General features: G+C 40.5%; 1 protein-coding gene across 1 annotated transcript in view; it reads left to right on the top strand.

The window, feature by feature from the left end:
• Positions 1-11627: 11627 nt before the first annotated feature.
• The window catches only part of Adam10 (ADAM metallopeptidase domain 10), a 98867-nt gene continuing 88812 nt past the window's right edge, over positions 11628-21682 (top strand). Inside the window, exon 1 of the mRNA XM_051197908.1 lies at positions 11628-11896. Coding sequence (XP_051053865.1) covers positions 11842-11896 — 55 coding nt within the window. The 5' untranslated portion in view covers positions 11628-11841. The remainder of the gene's footprint in view (positions 11897-21682) is intronic.

Below are 21682 nucleotides of genomic sequence, written 5' to 3' on the forward strand. Positions count from 1 at the left end.
AGGTAGTTGCTCAGTCAGTGAATTGTATTCCTCAGCAGCCCGCGTTGGTGCTGAGGGGCTGCAGAATTCCTGGAGAGTCCCTGATGTCCAACCCACACTGGAGCTTGGGGAATCTGAGACCAATGTCAGCAAACAATGGCAACAGAAAGACACAACCATCAGCAAAAGTACAGGCAGACAGCCAGTGCCCCTTCTTCTGCCTCTTTCGTAGATCTTAAATGTGGGCCACCTACCACCTCACTCTGTGGAGGAGGGTCTTTGAAGTTAATCCTTCCAGGAAATGCTCTCACACTTCCACGTCTCTTAGTTTATTCCACATTAACCATCACAGATATCATAATTAGCTGCATCAAAATGAGCCCCGAGCAGAACTTAAAATGTGTACAGGGCATATGTACCTTAGCTCCACATCATTTAGTTTTCAGTTCAACATATATGAGTTAAAATCCAGGCTTTTCATATAAGTCAGTGGTCCTGGCTTTGGCCCTCAGCTGCTTGCAGACACTCCAGCTCCCTGCAAAATACATCCCCAACTCAATTATTTCCTTTCACCCCCATGAGGAGCCCTGCACCTGTTCAGAAACAAATCCAATGCTGTGATCATCGACCAGGTGCTGCCTCTACTCCATGCTGCTTTAGCAGATGCTCCTCTGCCCTGGTGATGTGAAAGGACAGAGAGAAATGACTTTCCTCCCCCCTTTTATTGTAGCCCACAAGTGCTATAATATTAGTGAAATGGTTTTTTTCAGTTGCACTCATGTAATCTGTTCAGAAAATGGAACTTAGATGTATACCTGTATACTATAGATTGTTCTAGGGATGAATCTGAGGGGAATATTCCATCACTTTCCAATACTCCCTAGTATTTGAGTTACTCCCCTAGTTTTAGGCCAGTTTATTATTGAATCAAGTTTAATTGTGCCTGCTTTCTTATTTCCACAGGACTTCTCTCAAGAAGAAGAAGAAAAAAGTCTTGCTAAGGGTTGGATGTTATTGGTAAAATGTGTATTTAGCATTCATGAGGCACAGGGTTTAATTCCAGAATGAAAACAGACAACAAAATTCTGTCTTGCCCACCTTATATTTCACCAGATAACTCTCAATTCTGGTACAGTTATTCACAAAATATGTCTTTTTTTGGGTTGACAACGCCATCACTTGGAAATTATCACAAACAAAAATTCTTAGGAATGAGAATGAATGTGTTGATCAGTGATAGAGTGCTTGTCTAGCATAGGCAAGGCTCCAGATTTGTGTGTGTGTGTGTGTGTGTGTGTGTGTGTGTGTTGTGGGAGAGGAAGGCTATTCTCTGGTATTATTTAGGAATGTGGTGTTTAACAAATCTTCTGTTTGATTCAAATACACTAAAGTTTGATCACTGGGCCTGAGGATGTAGCTCAGTGGAGTGCTTTCCTAGTACACATAAAGGCCTGCATTCCATCCCCAGTAAAGTATAAATAGGGTGTGGTGGTCTGTAACCTAATCTTAGGAGGAGGAAGTGGGAGGATCAGGAGTGGAAGGTCATCCTCAGTTTCATAGTACATTGTTGGCCTGCTTAGGTCATGAGAGAGCCTGCTTCACAACCAAAACTGGTGATCACCACTACACTAGGAATAAGGTCAGCTAGGGATACATGAGACCCTGTCTTAAAAACAAACAAACAAACAAACAAAATAAATATAGGACATGGTAGTGTATGCCTGTAATCCTAGCACTTGGGAAGTGCTTTTGTGATTTCCCTCTGTGTTTCAAAAACAAAACAGACCAAATTAAATAAAAACAAACAAAACAGGTAAGAAACAACTTGGTCTTTTACTGTTTAGTAATTTTTTTTACTAAATACAAACATAATTATGTATGCCTAGAAGAGTAGTTGTCAAACTTCAGTGCTATTAATTCTCAAGAATCAAAATAATCAAAATCCTGTTCAGATGTGTTTCTGGACTTCACCCCCTGGAATTCTGATCCAGCAGAATTGTAGGAAAGCTCAGAAACTTGCAGCTGTGACAAGCATGCTGAGTGATTCTCCTGCAGGAAGTGTCCTGTGCATTGAGAAACACTGATCTAGAGGACTATCAGATAGGAAAGACCCTCATTGTTGAGTAGTGTCATATGTATTGTTAAGATTCCTATAGTAGGAACTGGAAAGGTGGTTCAGTGGTTAAGAGCACGTACTGCTCTTTCAGAGGACTTGTGTTCAGTTAACAGCAGTTTACAACTATCTGTGATTCCAGTTGCAGGGGATCCTCAGGCACCAGACATGCATGTGGCGCACACACACATGTGCACAGGCAAACCACTCATACACAAAATTAAAACAATGTCAGCTTTAAAACAAAGACCATATAGCAATAATTATGATACATAATTACAATGAGATATCTCATTAATTAATTAATTAAAACAGTTATTTGGAGGCACAGAAGAAAATGTTAAGCATGGAAGCAGGCTAATGTAGCAGAAAGTATGATGAACGGAGCCTACAGGGCTGAGATTAGAACCTGCTCCAGCTGTTCACTCATTTTGGGTAAATCAATTTCTTAATTTTAATTGCTACTCTTTGTAAAAAAGTAAAGCAAGAAGGAGGGAGGAAGGAAGGAAGGGGAAAAGGAAGGAAGAAAAAGAAAAGGGAAATGAAAGAAAATATGGAGTAGGTACTGATGTTGTAACTTTGTTGGTAGAGAGCTTGCCAAAACCCTTGGTGTAGTGGTACATTCCTGTAATCCCATTATTTGGAAAATAGAGGACAGATAATTAGAAATTTAAGATCATTCTCAACTACCTAGTTTGAAGCCAGCCTAGACATAAGACCCTGTCAAAAGAACAAAAAAACCAAAGACCAAGGGGCAACATTAGCTTAAATGATCATATTACTATTTTTGTTAGATTTTTAAAAAAATTCACGTGTGCATTCCTGCTGAAGCCAGAAGAGGGCATCAGATCCCCTGGAACTGGAGTTACAGGTAATTGTGAGCTATAGGACTTGGGTGCTATGAGCCAAATTCAGGTCCTCTGGAAGAACAGCCAGCACCCTTAAGCACCAAGATCAGCCAATATGACATTTGTAAATTAAATGGGAACTTAGGGCAAACAATTTTAAATTATTAACAGACTTTCAATTGTGACTATTGTTATTGTGGTAATGAGAGTCAAACCCAGGACCTTGCAAATGCTAGGTAAGTGCTTTCCTACTGAGCTATACCCCTGTCTCAAATATATTATTATTATTGGTGCTATCAATTTAGAAGCAATCTAGTTAGAAAGATACAGCATAATTATATAAAATGAAATGAAAACATAACACTTGTAGCCAATGCAAAACAGTCTGGGAAGTGATAGGAAATGCCTGTAATCTCAGTACTTGGGGAGATGGAGGCAGGAGGATCATTAATTCAAGGTCATCCTTAGCTACATAGCAATTTGTAAGGCTGCTTGGGATATGTGAGACCCTGACTCAAATTTCCCTCCCACCCCCAAAATCAAAAATCAAAATAAATATAAAAAGAATCAGCTTAGCTATTTGGGTTTTTGTTTGTTTGTTTGTTTTTGTTTTGTTTGTTTGTTTGAGACAGGGTTTCTCTGTGGAGCTTTGGATGTTCTGGAACTCGCTCAGTAGACCAGGCTGGCCTCAAACTCACAGCAATCTGCCTGTCTCTGCCTCCCAAGTGCTGGAATTATAAGAGTGCACCACCACCACCAGGCTTCAGCTTAGCTGTTTGTAATAGTTCTCCAACTAATTGGATTTTCTTTTTAATGTTTAAAAGTAAGGATTAGGAGTGAAGATCAGGGTGGAATCATTTCAGCATATGTGAGATCCCAAGGACAATCCTCAACCCAGAAATAAATACAAAATTGTAAATAAATAGGGCTGAATAGATAGCCCAGTCATTAATGTGCTTGCCACAGAAGCATGGGGATCTGTGTTCAATGAAATAGCTGGGGACAGCTGTGTTGAGAAGGCAGAGACAGGAGGATCCTGGAGTCCATTGCCTAGCCCATCTGGCTGAATCAGCAAGCTCCTGGTTCAGTGAGAGACCCTACATAAATAAGGTGGAGGGTTGGAGAGATGGCTCAGAGGTTGAGAAGTGTTTGCTGTTCTAGAGGACCTAAGTTTGGTTTCCAAAACCTATATCAGGTGGTTCAGAACCACCTGTAACTCCAGTCCCAAGGCATGTGGATACCTCCGATGAATTCCATAGGCATCTGCATTTACACATGCATGCACATACACATGTACACAAACACATACATGCACACACAGGTACACACACAAAATTTTTAAAAAAATTAAATCTTAAAAAAGTGGTATAACATTTGCACACTTGTAAGTAAATAAAAGAAATAAAGTAAAACCTAGAAGTGGAACCAAAGCCTGGCCTAATTAATTATGGCAGTGCTGAAGAAAACATGGTTACTTAAAGGGAAATGGTGGTGAGCATGTTTCTGGGGATCGTCCCAGCGCACATGGGTTTATCACAGCGTGCTTTTGATCACCATCTATACAGAGGTTCCTGAACAAATGAGTGCCCTGTTGTCTACCTGCCTGTTCCCTACATAACCTCTGCTGTGGCATGGTAAGTTGGATAGCTGGGTAGTTGACTAGTAAGATTACTTAGTGTGCTTCTTTGGCACCAGTGATATTCACTAAGCCACTTTCAATTATGATTCAGCTTCTTGAGTAATGATAATAAAGATTATAACGATAATAAAGATTAACTTGATAAAATGAAAATCTACCTGAAGATGTTTTTAATAGTCTACTGTGAGACAGTCTCAATATGTAGCTCTGGCTGACCCAGAACTGGTGGTGGTCCTCCTGACTGCTCCCTCAGTGCTGGGATTACAGGCACACAATGTGACCATGCCTGTGATAGTCAAAGACACCTCTCTTAAGAGTCTGATTCTCATTCATTAGTCTTTCTAAATTTATAAATTCAGATAGCACTGAGAAATGGGGATGGCAAGATGGATTAGTGAGTAAAGGCACTTGCCACCAAGACTGATGATCTGAGTTCAATTCCCAGAGCCACAGAGTGGAAAGGGAGAATTTAAGAGCTGTCTCATGATTGTCCCTCATTTGCTGTGACACATCTTCACTTAAATACATGCACATTAAATAAATAAATAAAACTTTTGTTTAAAGTCATGTTTGTGGACCTTCAGGGGCGGAGGGTATGGCTCAGTAGCATCATAGAACATGTGGTTATCATGCACGAGGCTCTGGATGTAATTCCTAAGTCTAAATAACAAGCAAACAAAACAAAACAAAAAAATCTCCCAAACCTAAGAAGTGGGTTTTGGACCATAGAGCTAAGGTTAAATTAGATAGGGTAACATTTGGATAATGAGAAAAGACAGATACAGGTAAAGAACACATGAGTCATGGAAGAGAATATAGGCTTTCTTTTCTTTTTGTGGTGGATAAGTGCATACAAGCATAATTGATAGCAAAAATGTAAGATCTAAAGCAAATCTCTCCAGCTTCAGAATGTCTAATTGTATAGAAGTTCATTGACATGTGTGGTCTTTTGGGTAAGTGCTTGAATGCGTACATTAATCTAGTTGTATGATTTTTTTTTAACATTTAGTTTGCAAGTTCTTCACACACACACACACACACACACACACACACACACACACACACACGCACATGTTAGAAGCCCAGGGTGTTTTCTCATTGCTCTGACCAAATATCTGACAAGAAGTAAGTTATGGAAAGGAAGATTTATTTTGGTTCATGGTTTGAGAGGTACAGTCCACCATGGCAATGACTATTATTTGATAATCTTTGAATACCCATAGTGGGACAGAATAAATGCTCATTGAATTTCTGAATGACAGTGATCATTGCCATTCTGTAAGGTTTTCTGGTCCTCCATTTTGCCTTAGTGCCTGTTGGTGTCAGCCTTCAAGATAATAATAGGAGAGTTTCCAGGAAGTAACACATGCTTAATTATGGAAGAAGGCTAAAAATAAAAGGTGTTTTGAACTAAAATGTGATTGAGATTACTGGAGCCAGAGAAGTGTAAGCAAAATCAAGGACTATTCGGAAGTTGGTCTAGTTTCTAAAACAAAGGTCACATAGGAAGTTTGCTAATGGGAATAATGAGAACCAGAGTGACATAAGACAAGCCCAGTCCAAAGAGGGCAGTCTCTACTCAGTTCCTGACTAGGAAGGTAGAAGAATGTAGGTCTGCATAGAATCATGGCTGTGCCTTGAAAGCTCATAATTGTTCAATTTGAGTGAATAATAAAGTTTTAAAAAATTCACTTCAAGTCAAACTAAAGATGTCTGCAAGGGTGACATGTTTTCTGACTTATCAGACTATGCCCTGCACTGTATGAGGTGAAAGGAAACAGGACAGAAATGTGTTGGCAGAAAAGCTGAAGATGTTTTTGAAGATACCAAGACTATACCAATTTACTGAATGGAGAGCAATCAGAGAAAAAAGAGAGGTCCACGGATCAATGAGGTATATCTGTGGAGGATTTTAAGTTTTGAGTGAGATACTAGAATTTTAGGCAGAAAGATGCTACTTCTAATTTTTGAATGAAGTAATCAAATTTGGCCCATACTAGTTTTGAAATTTAATAAGCATGTGTTGGACATATATTTACCACTCTTTCTAAAATTCCTATAGTATATGAATCATATCTGTCATTGAGAATTAGAGCGAGTGATTTTTCAGTCAGCACTACAAATGTTTGGTTAGATGTGGGTTAATGCACGGAGAGAGGAGGAAGAACAGAGGAAAGAGGAGAGAGAGAGAGAGAGACAGACAGAGAGAGAGAGAGAGAGAGAGAGAGAGAGAGAGAGAGAGAGAATATGCTTGACTAGTTTAGGGATCAAACCCAGAGCATTACATATAGTATGTTAGTAAGTATTTTAAATAAGCAAATACTTTACAATCTACATTAGAGGTATGGAGACGGCAGACACTAAATTCTTTCTAGTAGAGGCGTTAATAAAGAGTTTAGAAAAGGGAAGGCACCTTAGCCACATGTCTTAGGCTTTCTATTGCTGTTATAAAACACCACGGCCATAACCAACCTATGGAGGAAAGGGTTTATTTCACTGCCATTTCTACATGACAGTCCCTCATTGAATGGATTCAGGGCAAGAACCTTGAAGCAGGAACTGATGCAGAGGAGGAACATGGCTTACTGGTTAGCTTTTCTCATGGCTTTCTCAGTCTTCCCTCTTAAAAAACCCAGAAACGCTAAGCCCAGGGCTGGTATGGCCACAGTGAGCTGGATGCTCCCACATCAGTCATCAGTCCAGAAAATGTACCACAGGCTTGCTCATAGACTAATCCAGTGGGAACATTTTTCTCAATTGAGGTTCCCCTTTCAAAAATGATTCTAGCTTGTGTCAAGTTGACATGAAAACCAGATAATACACCATGTCTCAATTCTGTCCCTTTGCATCTTAAAGGAAATGAATGCTTAGCCCCCACCTGCACCTCCAGTGTTGGTAATTAAAGCTAAGGTCTCATGCATGCTAGGCAAGCCCTGCCATCCTTGCTGTTGAGCTATGTTCCCAGCCCAGAAATTGATACTTTAAATGCCTGTAGTTGTAAACAGCCTATTTTATTATTTTCTAGAAGTGTATTTTATGTTTTTCTTTTTGACTCCCTCATTTACATGAAAACTAAAATCTTAAAACAGTGTGTATTAAGAAAAGCATCACGGAGAGGACCTTCTGAACCTTACTCTAGAATATGTGGGCTGAATGGGAGAGATGCTCCTGGAGGGCAGGAAATGTGCAAAGGTATTCAAGTGGGAAGTGGTGTGTTTGGGAAACCAACCGCTGTTGAATAGTGACACATTGTACTGATTAAAGCCAGCATGTTCTCCAGAAGAATCTAACTTTTTTGTTGACTCTGCCACTCATGAGCCTTGACTTAGGGTGGATTAGTTAAGCGATTTAAACTTATATTTCCTTACCTGTCATCTCCTGTTATTCTGATTTTGCCCATGTTACTTTTATTTTATTAACCATCTCCTTCCCCACTTTACCCCTGGTGCTAAATTGGACTTAGGATCTCCGGAATGTCAGACAAATCTTCCCCACTGAACTGCCTTTCCAGGGAAGAAAAGGAATGGGTTGGGGTTGTAGCTCAGTGGTAGAACTGTACACACCAGGCCCTGGGTTCAATTCCCAGGTCTGGGGGTGGTGGGGGGCGGGGGGGGGAAACTTGATGGTCGGGCTGTATAACACCAGGAAAGAACTAGTGAATAAATGTTACACTTGTAATTATAAAAGAATCATCTAGAATTTTATAATGCTTACTATGTGCTATGTATGAGGGTGTTTTTCTTTGAAGTGTCAAACATCCTAGAGGTCTGATAAGAAATGAAAGTGTCTACTGCCATTGACAACTGACAGATGTTTGATGACTCTAGCAAGAATGGCTTTAGGAATGATGAGGTGACATCAGATTGCTATGAATTAAAGTGAGGGTTGAAAGCAGGGGAAATTGGAGAAAGGAGATGAGCTCCTCCTGGTAAACAAGAGAAAGTAATTGTCTAAACCAGGGTAAGAGCAGAATAGGAAAGTGTAATAAAGGGAAGATTCAATATGACTTGGTGACTGGCCATGAGTAACAATGTAAGACTCTAAGATGTTCCCACTCATTTTTGTTTAATGTGTATCAGAGTTTTCCCTGCCTGTCTGTGCACCATGTGTCTGCCTGGTGCCCTCATAGACCAGAAGAGGGCATCTGATCCCATGGAATTGGAATTACAGACAGTTGTGAGCAGTTCTATGGATGCTGGGAATTGAAACCCAGGTTATCTGGAAGAACAGCCAGTGATCAGGAGTCACAAAGCCTTTTCTCCAGCAGTCTGAACCTCCCCTCAATCCTGGTTCCTGAGAGATTGGAGATGCTGTTACCAGATAAGAGGAACCACACACACACACACACACACACACACACACACACACACACACACATCTGAGTTTGGCATGACAAGGAGTCATCAGCAGGTGGCTTAATAGGAGTTGAAATTTTGAAAGGAAATTGCCGGGCTGAGATGTAGCTCAGGTGTAGAGTGCTGGCCTAGTATGAATAAATCCCCCGACTTGGTCCCTAGCTGCACATGTATGTAGTTCTAGCTCTCAGGAGTTAGAGGCAAGAGAATCAGAAATGCATAGCCAATATTGGAACATTGGTCTTAAGTCTGTGCAGCAAGCATTTTTTCTAATATCGTTTGCCTGATAGATCACATATAGCCATTTGTTTATTAAGGAAATGTCTCATTGCTATAACTTAAGAATTTTTCTTTTTTTCTTTTTTCAAGCCAGGGTTTTTCTGTGTAGCTCTGGAGCCTGTCCTGGAACTCACTCTGTAGACCAGGCTGGCCTCAAACTCACATCTGCCTCTGACTTTCAAGTGCTGGGCTTAAAGGCCACCATCACCACTGCTGGGCATTACGGTTAGTTTTTATGGGCTAGGTCTTAACAAAAAGCAAAGCAAACAAACATAAAACCTTTTACTGTTAGCATCAAAATGGTCTATTGTTGATTAAGAAACAATGCTGCTACAGTAATCCTTGGAGCAGGTTAGTTGCACAAACTTGATGATCCGAGTCATTTGGAACCTAAGTAAAGGTGGAAAGAGAGAGCTCACTCCACGAAGTTGTTTTCTGACCTCCACATGTTTTTTGTGGGCCCTGTCCCACACTCCTTCTTTCTGTCTCTGTCTCTCTCTCACAGACATAGCTAAAAATAAAGGAAAATAGTAATTATGTATTTTAACACATAACAATTATTATCTGCTAGGTACTTGTAATTGTTTTACAATGTTAACTAATCTGAATTTAATTCATCGAAAGTAGTTACAAAAGGCAGTTTTCATGTTGAGGTTACAGAGGGTTTTGAATAACTTGGCCAAAGTCAATCAACTTAGAAGTGGCAGGGGTGGGAGTCAAACTTAAATAGGTCTGTGATGGATGGCATAGACACAGACCTTATCCAGCTCGTTTTCACTGTCTTCTTCACTTGCAAAATGCCATTAATGGAATTAAGACTTCAAGCACAGTAATGGTCCAAAATTGTAACATGGAAGTGTCATTCATTATGATGTGGAAGGGTAGTGCTATCATGTTTTACAAAGAAAAGAAATGTAATGTTCAATGATTAATCTGAATCTTACAAGAAAATGCTCTTTGCTTGTGATTACTGGAATTGATTATAAACAGTACTGCCTAACACCTAAATTGTTATAAAGATGGACTAATAATTAAAAAACTCAAACTTCACTTGTGACAGCTTCTTTGTAAGGGGGAAGTAGAAAGCATGTGTGATAAGCAACATGTCTGGAGTTAATTTTCCTAACAGTAGATCTTTTAAAAAAGAAAAAAGGAATAACAACATCCAATCATTCTGTGTTGGTTTTATATACCTCAGTAGAAACGAATGAAGAGGATAATCATGATGTGGGAACTTCTGAAGTACTGAGTTTAGTAATGTGAAACAAAAGGAAAACTCATTTTTCAAAAACAATTAGAGAAAATAAACATACTCCTTAAACCAGGCGTGACAGTTCATTCTGTAATTCCAGCATGGAAGATGGGCGGCAGGAGGGCAAGAAGTTCAAGTTCATCCTTGGCTAAACAACGTGTCAAGTGGTAGCCTGGAACAGTCAGATGGGGGATGGGAGATGGGGGCGGGATAAGTATACTTGTCTTTACTTTTGTTTTATTTAAAGAACCACATTCGACTTAGTGATGTAGATTGTAGAAAATACATAGGGCAGAAGTAAAAGAATTTCTATTTATTCTTGTTATAAACCCTTATATTCTCCGAGTCAACATTAGCAGAATACCAAATAGATGAAGAATAATTAGTATCACCAAGATGTAATTCTTGAAATACGAGCGTAAAGAACCAAATACCACCTTTATACAAGCTGGATTGAATGAGGTCTGAGGGGACAGACTTAACAAAGGAGCATTTTCTGATCTGGAGATTAAGGACCTCTGTCTCCCCCCCCCACCATGGCTAAGGCCTAGTATGAGACATAAATTTGTTAGGGGTTCAGGGAAAAAAAAACTACCCTTTAGGGCATCTCTTCTTCCTGTCGGGTCTTTCCTAGTTAGGTCCCCAACACTGCTGTCTATCGCGGCTAAAATCAGTGCTTTCTGGGACTGCTTTTGTTTACTTGGCAGCTGTAGAGCTTCAAGAGAGGCAGATAAAGAAGCAGCGAAAACCTCCCGTTTTCTGGAGGCGAAGAGGCGGAAAGTCCTTCCTCTTGAGAGCTTCTGGGCTAGGGTGTGAGCCCCAGGGGCAGTCTTTAACAGCTGGAAGAACCGGGCAGCACTTCGACTGGGAAAAGAGCGCTCCCGCCCGGGGAGGTGGGAGGGGCGTCCCGTGGCCCCGCCCTACAAAGCCAATCCCAGCTCTCCGCCAGCGGACAGGAAGCAGCGGCGGGGCCTAGCGGCCCGGGCGTCCGCCTCGACACGCATGCGCGTTCTGTCAGGGCGCCTGGGGGAGCAGGGCGGGGCGGGAGGCAGGGGCGCGGCCTCGCGAGCGCATTGGGTACCGGCGCGTCACGTGGTGAGGAAGGAGGCGGAGGGCCGCGGCTCAGGGAAGGGGCAGAGACCAGGCGGAGAGCGAGGGCAGGGAAGCGGGGAAGGGAGGAAGGAAGAGGCCGAGGGGGAGGGAGGGCCCTGTTTTGGCGGAGCGGGGCGCGCGGCTGGGCCCCTGAAGTGGAGCGAGAGGGAGGCGCTTCGCTGGTGCAGCTGCCGGGGAAGGCTCGTCGGGACCCAGCGCCGGTCGCGGCTCCCTCAGGATCGATGCACCGCGGTTAACCCGTGAGGAGGCGGCGGCCGCGGAAGATGGTGTTGCCGACAGTGTTAATTCTTCTCCTCTCCTGGGCGGCGGGGCTGGGAGGTGAGACACGACCCCGGGCGGCGGCGGAGCGGCGGCCCGGCCGAGCGCAGCGTCGCGGAGCCGGGCCGCGCGTGTCAGGGCTACTCAGCTTCTGTCAGCTCTCTCAGCTCGCCTCAGCCGACCCCGAGCCGCGCTCCCCGCACGCTATTGTCCCCCGCGCGCCCCGACCGCGCTCCCGCCGGCGGCGGCCCGAGCTGGCTGCGGAGCCCCGGGCCAGGCCTTCCCCGCCCCCACGGCCGGGCGGCCCTACCAGCCCAGCTTCTCGCGCCGCTTTCCCGGGAGCCGCGGAGCCCAGGCAAAAGCCGCCCTCGCGCACTCCCGCAGCCACCTCAGCCTTGCCCGGGTCCGAACCCTAGGACCGCGCAGACTCGCGGCAACTTGCGAGGTTGGCAGCGCGGCGCGTGCATTGTTCTGGAAGCGAGCGAGCGAGCGAGCGCGGCGATCCGGAGCGGATCCGGGCCGGGTGTCGGGCGGGCGTCGGTGTGCGTGTCCCACTCGGGTGCCTTCCCTCCCCATCCGGCACGGTTCGGAGTGTTTGCAGCCAGCGCGCGGTAGTGTGTCTCCTCTGCTGGAGTGTGTGTGTGTCTGTGTGTGTGTGTGTCCTCTGTCGCCCTGGGGCAGACTTTAGTTGACTTAGGAGAACTAGCCATTTAAGATGCCCTTCAAGCCATTCGTTTGTTTGATTTGAGTTCCTTAGAGAAGAAGCAAGACCGACCCTTCCTGGGCAACCCAACTCGCAGAGCTTTCTTACACTCAGGTGGAGCAGACGTTACGTAGTCAGAGGATTGTCAAACCTGTGCTCCCTCCCCTAGCACAGTTGCTTAAAGTAGGCAGTTTCTTGATGCTTCGAGTTTGAGAGATTTTTCATTCCCAGTGTTTCTTAGGACAGGCATTATTTTGTTCTTATGAGAAAGTGCTTTACTTTAGGTAAGCTGACCTGCCGCCCAAGTATCCCGATCGAGTTTAGTTTTAATTGAAAAAAGCAAAAATCAAAACACGTAGGAGTGCTTTGGATAGTTGTCTGCAGCCTAATTTGGTAATTTAGAAAATATCCTAGTGTTTTCTATAGTGTATTGTTCGCGTTCTTCCCTTTGTCTCATTAACTTACAACTGCAGGGCCTAACCCTGCAGTTCTGTCCTTTCTGCTTACTCTGAAGTTGTTTTTGTGTACTCAGACTTCTGATGTCGTTTGTACTATTTATTAGGTACACATTTTAGATGATAACCATTAATAAATTCATTTTCTCTCTCTCTCACTTTCTTCCTCTTTCTGTTACAGACTGTCTGTAAAGAGCCTTTTCAATTTGTATTTCTTGTCAAAACACTGTTTGTAGCCCTGGCTGGGTGTTTTCACTTTTTGTGATTATGGTAAGGAGTTAGACACTGTTCTCCATGAGGTAATAAAAAGTAAGACATACATGAGACACTTTGACTGATAAGTAATGATATACAATGCCGTTTACTAAGGAAAACTAAAACCAATGTAGTCTGATGTTTGGGGAAAAGGTAAATTAATAGTATAATCATTGTGGGTGAAATTTTTATTCAGAACTCTGGAGTGTCTTACTACACTAAGTAATGGTTGAAAGGCCAATATTCATTGTACTTCTGTTAAAAACTTAAATGAAACTTTGGTGTGTGTGTGTTTTTTAATATTGATACCAAGATTGTACTACTCAGATCCTCACTTTAAGGGAACAAAACAAAACAACCCCCCCCCACTAAGCCTTCCTGTATTTATAATTTATCATACTATATGTTTTTTAAAAATCTAATCTGAGTCAAGTGTAGCTAAGTTTGTTTTGTGATGCTTTGTAGGCTAGTGTGTATTCAGGCTAGTGCATGGGAAAGTTGAGTGTTTGTAAGACTGGGCTAGGCTGTAGAAGTACAGAGAACTTTAAGATGTGAATTATGTTTAAGTGCAGTAGAACTCTTGTTGGTTGCTTTCATCTTGCCTGTTTGATAATCACTGTTGTGTGTGGTCTTTTTCTTATTTCACTTATATGAGGGATGGGAAGCTGGAAGGAGGCAATAAAAATTTTAAAACATAAAACAAACTTTACTAGTTTGCACTTCTGTATTAGCAGTTGTTCTGCCCTATGTTGTATTTGTAGAAAGATACCATGGCATTTTTAGTTTATGAAGTGTCTGTATGGTAGTACTAAAACATACATACAGAGTGCTTCTAAAAAGTTATTTGTGTCCTAGCAAGATGACTCAGTAGATGGCAATACTTGCTTTGAAAGTCTGACTACCTGAGTTCTAGCCCCTATCCTTTTATTGAAAGAGAGAACCAACTCCACAAGATTGTCCTCTGACCTCCCTGTCCATGCCGTGGTTCTTGTGCCCAAACACATATGTACACCACACACAATAATAATAAAATAAAGTTGTTTGGAGACAGGTTAGGAATTCATGGCACTATTTTGATTAACCAAAGAATTTTTATGTCTGTGTGATTTTATTTTCTTTTAATTTTTTGAGGTAGAGACAGATTATGTTGCTACATTCTAACTCCTAGGCCCAAGTGATCCTCCTGCTTTTATAGTAGCTGGGACTACAGCTACTTTATGTGGGGCTGGCTATTACTTTTAAACACATACATATGGTAAATTAAGGCTTTTACCTCCTTTTGAAAAATTACTTTGTGGGTAATGGTAGCACAACACTTTAGTCTCAGTACCTGGGAAGCAGAGGCAAATAGATCCCTGAGTTCAAGGCCAGCCTGGCCTACAGAATGAGTTCCAGGACAGCCAGAGAATTGAGAAACACCCCAACCCCCAAAAAAGTATGCTTGAGAACTCATAAGGTATTAGATACAGCAACAGATTATTTGTAATGAACTTTGGTGTGTGTGTGTGTTTGTGTGTGTGTGTGTGTGTGTGTGTGTGTGTGTGTGTGTGTTTTAGTTAAAAATGGTGTAAATGCTTTGCTTTGTGTTATACATGTTCTACAGAAACAAACTTCCTGGATGCTTAGCCCAAAAAATTTAAAGTGTCAATGCTTAAGTTTGAACTTTTGTTTTGTTTTCCCCAACTTCTGCCAGCAAGTAGGAATATAGAAAGATGCAGTCTTTTTGTCTATGCCTTTAAGGAACTTTGACTTTTTAATCTTATTAGAATTTGAGAGTCCAGCACACTCTGTCACCTACAAAAGGCCAATTTCAAGTCATTTCCAACATTAGCAGTCTCTTGTATCTGTGTACAGGACCTCTGTTGGCAGGGCTGAATGGGAATGGGCATGGTAGGCACTCCTTTGGTTTTGGTGTGCTTTTAATAACTTACTCCATACCTTCATATACTGTGTATTATTGGGTCTCTTTTTCCTAAAGACTTTAACCTAAAGATTTGGATGTTGGAGAGCAAAGGATATTTTTCTAATGTTCATTATTCATTTAATACTGTTTAGGAGTTTCTCCTTTAAACATTTATGAAAATTAAACAAGGGATAATTTTTCTAGTGTCTCCTTAGTAGTAAAATGTTCAAACACAAGTCAATGGGCTTTTGTTTTGTTTTGGGTACTGGGGATTGGATCTAGGGCCTCCAAAATTCTGGGCAGGTACTCTACCACTGAACTATATACCCATTCTCCCCTGCCTCTCCCCTTTGTTTTAGACAGGTTCTCTCTTTTAAGTCCTAGGCTGTCCTTGAGTTTGGGATACTTCTGAATAGGTGAGTTTATAGGTCTGTACCACCTGGCTTGACTTTACCTCAAACGAGACATTTCAAAGGCCTAAGTTTTAACTCACTGTTCTCTGTACCTCCACTCCTTCCTTTTGTTTTTTCTTTTTGTTCTATAAACTTAGTTTACTCAGTGTTGGGATTATGGTGAATTCCACCATGCCAGACCATATAAAAACTTTCTTTGGATTGTGGTGACATGTGTCTTTAATCCCAGAATTCAGGAGTCAGGGAGGCAGGTGGATCAGTTCAAAGCTAGCCTGGTATACATAGTTCCAGGACAGCTAGAGCTACATAATATCCCTGTCTCAAAAAAACCCAAAAGAATACAAATACCATCCCTCCACACACTGTCTTTTCTGCTTTTAAATTTTTTAATTGAAAGAATCTTTTTTAAAAAAGATGTATTTTATGTGTATGAATGTTTTGCCTGCAGGTATGCCTATGTACTACATGTATGTGTGGTGCCTGCTGAGACCAGAAGAGGGTGTTAGATTTCTCTAGAACTGGAGTTACAAACAATTGTGAGCCATCATGCTGATGCTGGGAATTAAACCTGAGTTCTCTCAAAGAGCAGCCAGTACTCTGAACCACTAAGCCATCTCTGCAGCCTTTAGATAATAGCTTTCTAAAGTGCATTACATGTTTACTGTCTAAAACAGACTGCATCCAGTCTTTTTTTTTTTAATGAGAAAAATGATTGGGAAGGGTCTTTCTTGCAGCTTCTGTTTATTTTTTCAGAAACTACTGAAATGACATGTTTACTCTTCTTTTGAATTTATAACAATTAATTATGGTTTTTAAGATTATATATAGTTTTAATCATAACCTTTTGGTTAAGTTTCCCGGTTTTCTTGTGAAATTTGAGGGTTTTTTTTGGGGGGGCATTGGGGACTGGAGGATAGGCATGATCTTTCTATGAAGCCTATTCTGGCTTTGAATTACTACATAGTTCAGGCTGGCCTGGAGCTCTTAATTCTCCTGCCTCTGCAGTGTTGGCATTACAAGTGTGTGCCTCCATATTGAGCCAGGTTATCATCTTGAATTAGCTTCTAACTTTTTTCCCCTGAAGAAAACTGAATAGACATACTTTTTTTGGGGGGGGGGCTTTTCGAGACAGGGTTTCTCTATACTTTGGAGTCTGTCCTGGAACTAGCTCTGTAGACCAGGCTGGACTCATAGGCACAGAGATCCACCTGCCTCTGCTTCCTCAGTGCTGGGACTAAAGGCGTACACCACCAACACCTGGCATGAGTACACATACTTAACACTTGTATGCAAAGTGGAAGTTCTGACTTTTCTATGCGATAAAGTAGATGAACTTTTACCTTTTTAAATTATGTTTTGATTTTGTAGAGTTTAGTGCTAAACTTGCTTTGTTTAGTTTCTGAACAATTGAGGGATATGTACTAATGTGTTAGCTAAAATGAGGAGGGTAGAATGGAAAGAAAAATCACAAATAACTTGGAAGGTTTAGCAAAATCTGCTCATTCATTTAGTTACAGATTTAAGTTAATTTACTAGATTGTTGATAGAAAAAAAACATAGTTTAAAATGTTTATTATAATATTCCCTGCAGTATTGCAAATTGAGAATTTTCTCTACTTATATGAAACTCAGTAAAAGCAGGATGGTAGAAGCTTCCATGCTTGTTTTACTTATTTACTATTAGAGCTGTGCTATAGTAACTGTTATTCTAGTTTTGTTTTTTTTTTTTAATTGTATTAAAGTTGCATTTCTTCTTTCCCTTTTTACCTTTTTTTCTCAGTATTGAGGATTTAACAACTCTGCTGTACTCGGAAAGCATTCTATCCAACACTTTAATATTTGAACTAAAAAAAAAAAAGATTTATTTATTTACTGCGTGTGTGTGTGTATGTGTACATACGTACACATGCACCTACTTTATTTACATACACATGTCACACAGCATACTTACTGGGGTCAGAGGATAACATTTGGAAATTCTTGCCTATTTCGTGGGTTGTGGGACTTGAGCTCAGAGTGTTAGACTTTTGCTTTTCAGTCATTTCACTGGTCCCCTTTTATGATTAATTTTGAGACAAGGTCTCATTAAATTGATCAGGTTGACCTTGAACTCAGTCTATAAGACCAGGCAAGCCTTGAATTTATAATCTTTCTCAATAGTTTGAGTAGCAGTTAAACCCCCTCCCCTACTCTCCTCCCCCCCCCCCTTTGGTATTGGAGACTAAACCCAGGACATTATTAATGCTTTACCACTGAGCTGCATCCACAGCCCAGTCTTTTAATCATAATGCTTAGAAACTTTTTGTTGAAGTTTTCTTTTATATAATTTATTTAACTTTTATTTTATGTGCATTGGTGTGAAGGTGTCAGATCCCCTGGAACTGGAGTTAAAGACAGTTGTGATCTGCCATGTGGTGCTGGGAATTGAACCTCAGTCCTGTGGAAGAGCAGCCAGTGCTCTTAACCATCTCTCCATCCCCATGAAGTTGGTGTTTTTTTTTTTTTTTTTTTTTTTTTTGTTTGTTTGTTTTCTTTTTGGTGATACAGATAGCACATAATCATTGTGTTGCCCAAGCTGGGTTAAAACTCCTGGACTCAAGTAATCCCTTGGCACTATAGCAGTGGCTGGGACTTACAGCTATATGCAATCGTGTGGGAATATTATCTTTCCAGTGGTCTAGCTTAAAATAAATCTGTGTGAATCCCAACAATAATGTTTGCACATATGGAAACTATTGGGGACCAGAACAAAGGTATTTAGTGGCCATGTTAACTGATGCCTTTCCATGAGAGGCCATGTGACTACTAATTGGGGAGATAAGTTGTAAAATAGGAAAGCCTATGGACAGAGAAATACCTGGTGGTTTCAAATTGGAATCCCAAGCTCAGAATTATGGAGGCAGACACTTCAAATAATAGGAATTGATTTGTATTTGATCTGCTTTTCATGTAGGCAGCGCCAAGCGACAAGACTGGGTAGAATCTCAAGGTTGTTTAATTTTTTTTTGTTTGTTTAAAGAAGAGTTAATTTATTTAATACCTGGTAATACTACTTCTACAAAACCCTAAAAAGATGGCTTGGGGCAGCAAGATAGTTTAGATGGATAAAGGTGCTTGCCTTTAGGTTTGAGAACTTGAATCAGATCCCCAGAATCCATACAGGGGAACGAATTGACTCCTGCAAGTTGTACTCAGACCATACATGTACAAAGTTAAAGTTAGCTTGTTCTGAAAAACAATCTAGCAGTGGTAATTCTGACTATTCCAGATGTCACTATTTTTAAAAAGGTTATTTTATTCATTTGTTTACTCTATGTGGTGTATGCATGTGATTATGTTGGTGTAAGCACTTTGCAGAGGCCAGAGAAGGACCCTAGGTGCCATGCTTTATTGTGTTCTGCCTTATTCCTTGGAACAAAAGTCTCTTACTGAAGCTGAAGTTTGCCTTTTTAGTGAGGCTGGCTGGCCAGAGAGCTTCTGGGGTTTGCCTGTGTGTATCCACTAATAGAGGAATACAGGTGTGATGCCCAGATTTCTATTTGTCTGCTGGAGATTTAAACTCAGATCTTCATGTTTTGGCAAGTGGTTTCACTCACAAAGCCATTTCTCTATCCTCAATCTACATCTCCCAGTTGTCAATTTTATACGAGGGACAAGAAAGCAATGCCAATGAGAAGTGGAAAAAACTGTAATAATTCCTACCAGTTGGTTTCCTGTATGGACAGAAATGTTACTCTCCAACAGTCAAATGGTCTTGAGTTAGTACTTGTGGACATAGTTCTGATCCAGGTAGGTTGCAGAAAATACATATGAGAACAGTCTCAGATAATGTGCTCTTCCTTTGCTACCAAAAGAATTCATGTTGAACCTACAACAGTTCCAGTTAAATAATGAACAAGGTGTCCAGTAAGAATCAGGGATTGTTTGGGTATCTGTAATTGGTAGTTGTGAAGCTGCAACTACTTTGAATGAGAAGAAAAGTAAAAAAATACTAAATTTATCAGAGTGAAAAAAATGCCAGGATATAAAAATACATGTATTTGTAAGTGAAGTGAAATTTAATGTAGCTATAGAGATGTCACCTAGTGAGCTGGGGGTAGTTTGTGAGGTAAGAGAGAATGATGATGCACATAGATTTAGGAGTTAGGTTTGAGAAACAAAAACAATTGCTTTTTATTTTGTTAATTTAACATATTAGAATTAATCTTTTTGGTTCCAGATTGCCTGGTACACTTGGTTATATGCAAATTGTGAATTTACCATTTCAAAGACTAATTGGGGAAAAATATCTGGTCTTTTCGTTTTAAATGGTGGGAAGGCTCTTGCTAACTGGGTCATAATGATCTGGACTTGCATTGTTCATATTCTGAGCCATTACTAGGAGTCAGGATACTACAGAACGAAGTTGGTATCCATATTGAGTGATTGGGGTGTGATACAGTTAGAAATGAGTTAGGTGTTTGATGAATTGTGCGGCTTAGTTTCAGGTTAGAGTAGTTATTTAAAAACAAAGATTTAAAAGGTAATTGAGGGCTGGCAAGGTGGCTCAGCAGGTAAAGGCCTAACAGGTTGTGTTCTGGAATCCACAGTGAAAGGAGGTAACCAACTCCTAAAAGTTGTTATCTAATATCCACCATGGCACACACCCTGTATACATAGATACATACCCATCATGCATACAATATTTAAGAAAGGTAAAAAAAGAACCCCACAGAAATGTAAACATAGCTTGGTGAGTGGATTAGATTTCTAAGTGCAAGTTACATAGCCATTTTCATGAGCAGAGTTGTAGTCTAGTGAGACAGCCTTTAAATTGCTGTTTGTCTGTAGTGTTATAGAAATAGCTTCATTATATGAAGCTAAATGTCATGATGAGTTTTTTGTTAAATTTGATGTTCTTGTAGTACATTAGAGAGTACCCCCTCCAATTAATACAGTATTTTATCAGAATTCCAAGTGGATAGTAATAAGGATTAGGTATTTTAATCTGGAACCATTTGGCTGCCAGCCTTGGAGGTAGGTAGTCATTTGTACTTACAAATTGGTTTGGAAATTAGTTATTTGTACTTACAGCTTTTTTTTTTTTTTTTTTTTTTTTTTTTTTGCCTATACAGTAGTATCTCTTTAATCCAAGAGTCTTCATCCTTCTTGTATAGAGTAAGCTATAGAATAGTAATTCCCAACCAGGTATGACTTGGGTGAAAGGTGAGGCAATGGGTGTGGGTTTAGAGTGAAATGCAAGATAGATGATGTACAGCAATAATGGAAATGGTGGCTGGAACTTCTTGTGTCTGTGTGGGAGATAATGTATGTAGGTTGAAAGCTACAGTCTTTATGTAGATTACCATCTGTACTGGTGGTGTTTATTTGAAAGTATGTGAAAATTTTCAGATATGAGCATAAAAATCTAAATGATATATGTGGTTCAATTTTGGTATTTTAAAACTATTTCTTAAGTGGATGGTAAAAATAATCATTCATGTTCTGTGCCCTGTGTGATGAATTTAGTTTGTAATTTGTGAAAGGGTTAGTTTCACTTCTGATCCAGCTTGCTTTATTATTTTATTTATAGAGTTTAGCTTATTTAAAAATGGATGTGTTGAATTATGTTTTTAATATAGATGTACCCTATTATCTTGAACTTTCACTTGTAACTGTGAGGTGTAGATAGTGATTCTAGTGAAGAAATAATAACTGGCTTCAATTTGAAGTCATGGTGTAGAAATGGTTTGTCCAAGCACACTTGAATGCTTCATTATATTGCTGAAACACTACTTTTGCTATACAAGAGAGCAGTTTTGTAAGGGCTGTGTAGTATTTCAAAATCAGAGTGAATATATATCAGTATAAAGAGTATTGGTCAAGGATGGTTGAAAGTTGAAAAGTTTGAAACAGTTGATGGTTTGGAAAGGAAGAAAACCTGCTTTTATGTTGGAAAATGTTCTTGAAATCACATTGTTGACCTTAATTGTCAACTTAATTTGGAATCACTTGACTGAATTTGGAATCACTTGGGACACAAAATTCTGAGGGTGTCTGTGAGTTGTTTTCAGAGAGGTTTAGCTGATCGGGGAAGAACGACCCTAAATGGCACCCATAGGTGCCATCCTATGGATA

Source organism: Phodopus roborovskii, unplaced genomic scaffold (assembly GCF_943737965.1).
Source record: "Phodopus roborovskii unplaced genomic scaffold, PHOROB, whole genome shotgun sequence".
Lineage (NCBI taxonomy): Eukaryota > Metazoa > Chordata > Mammalia > Rodentia > Cricetidae > Phodopus > Phodopus roborovskii.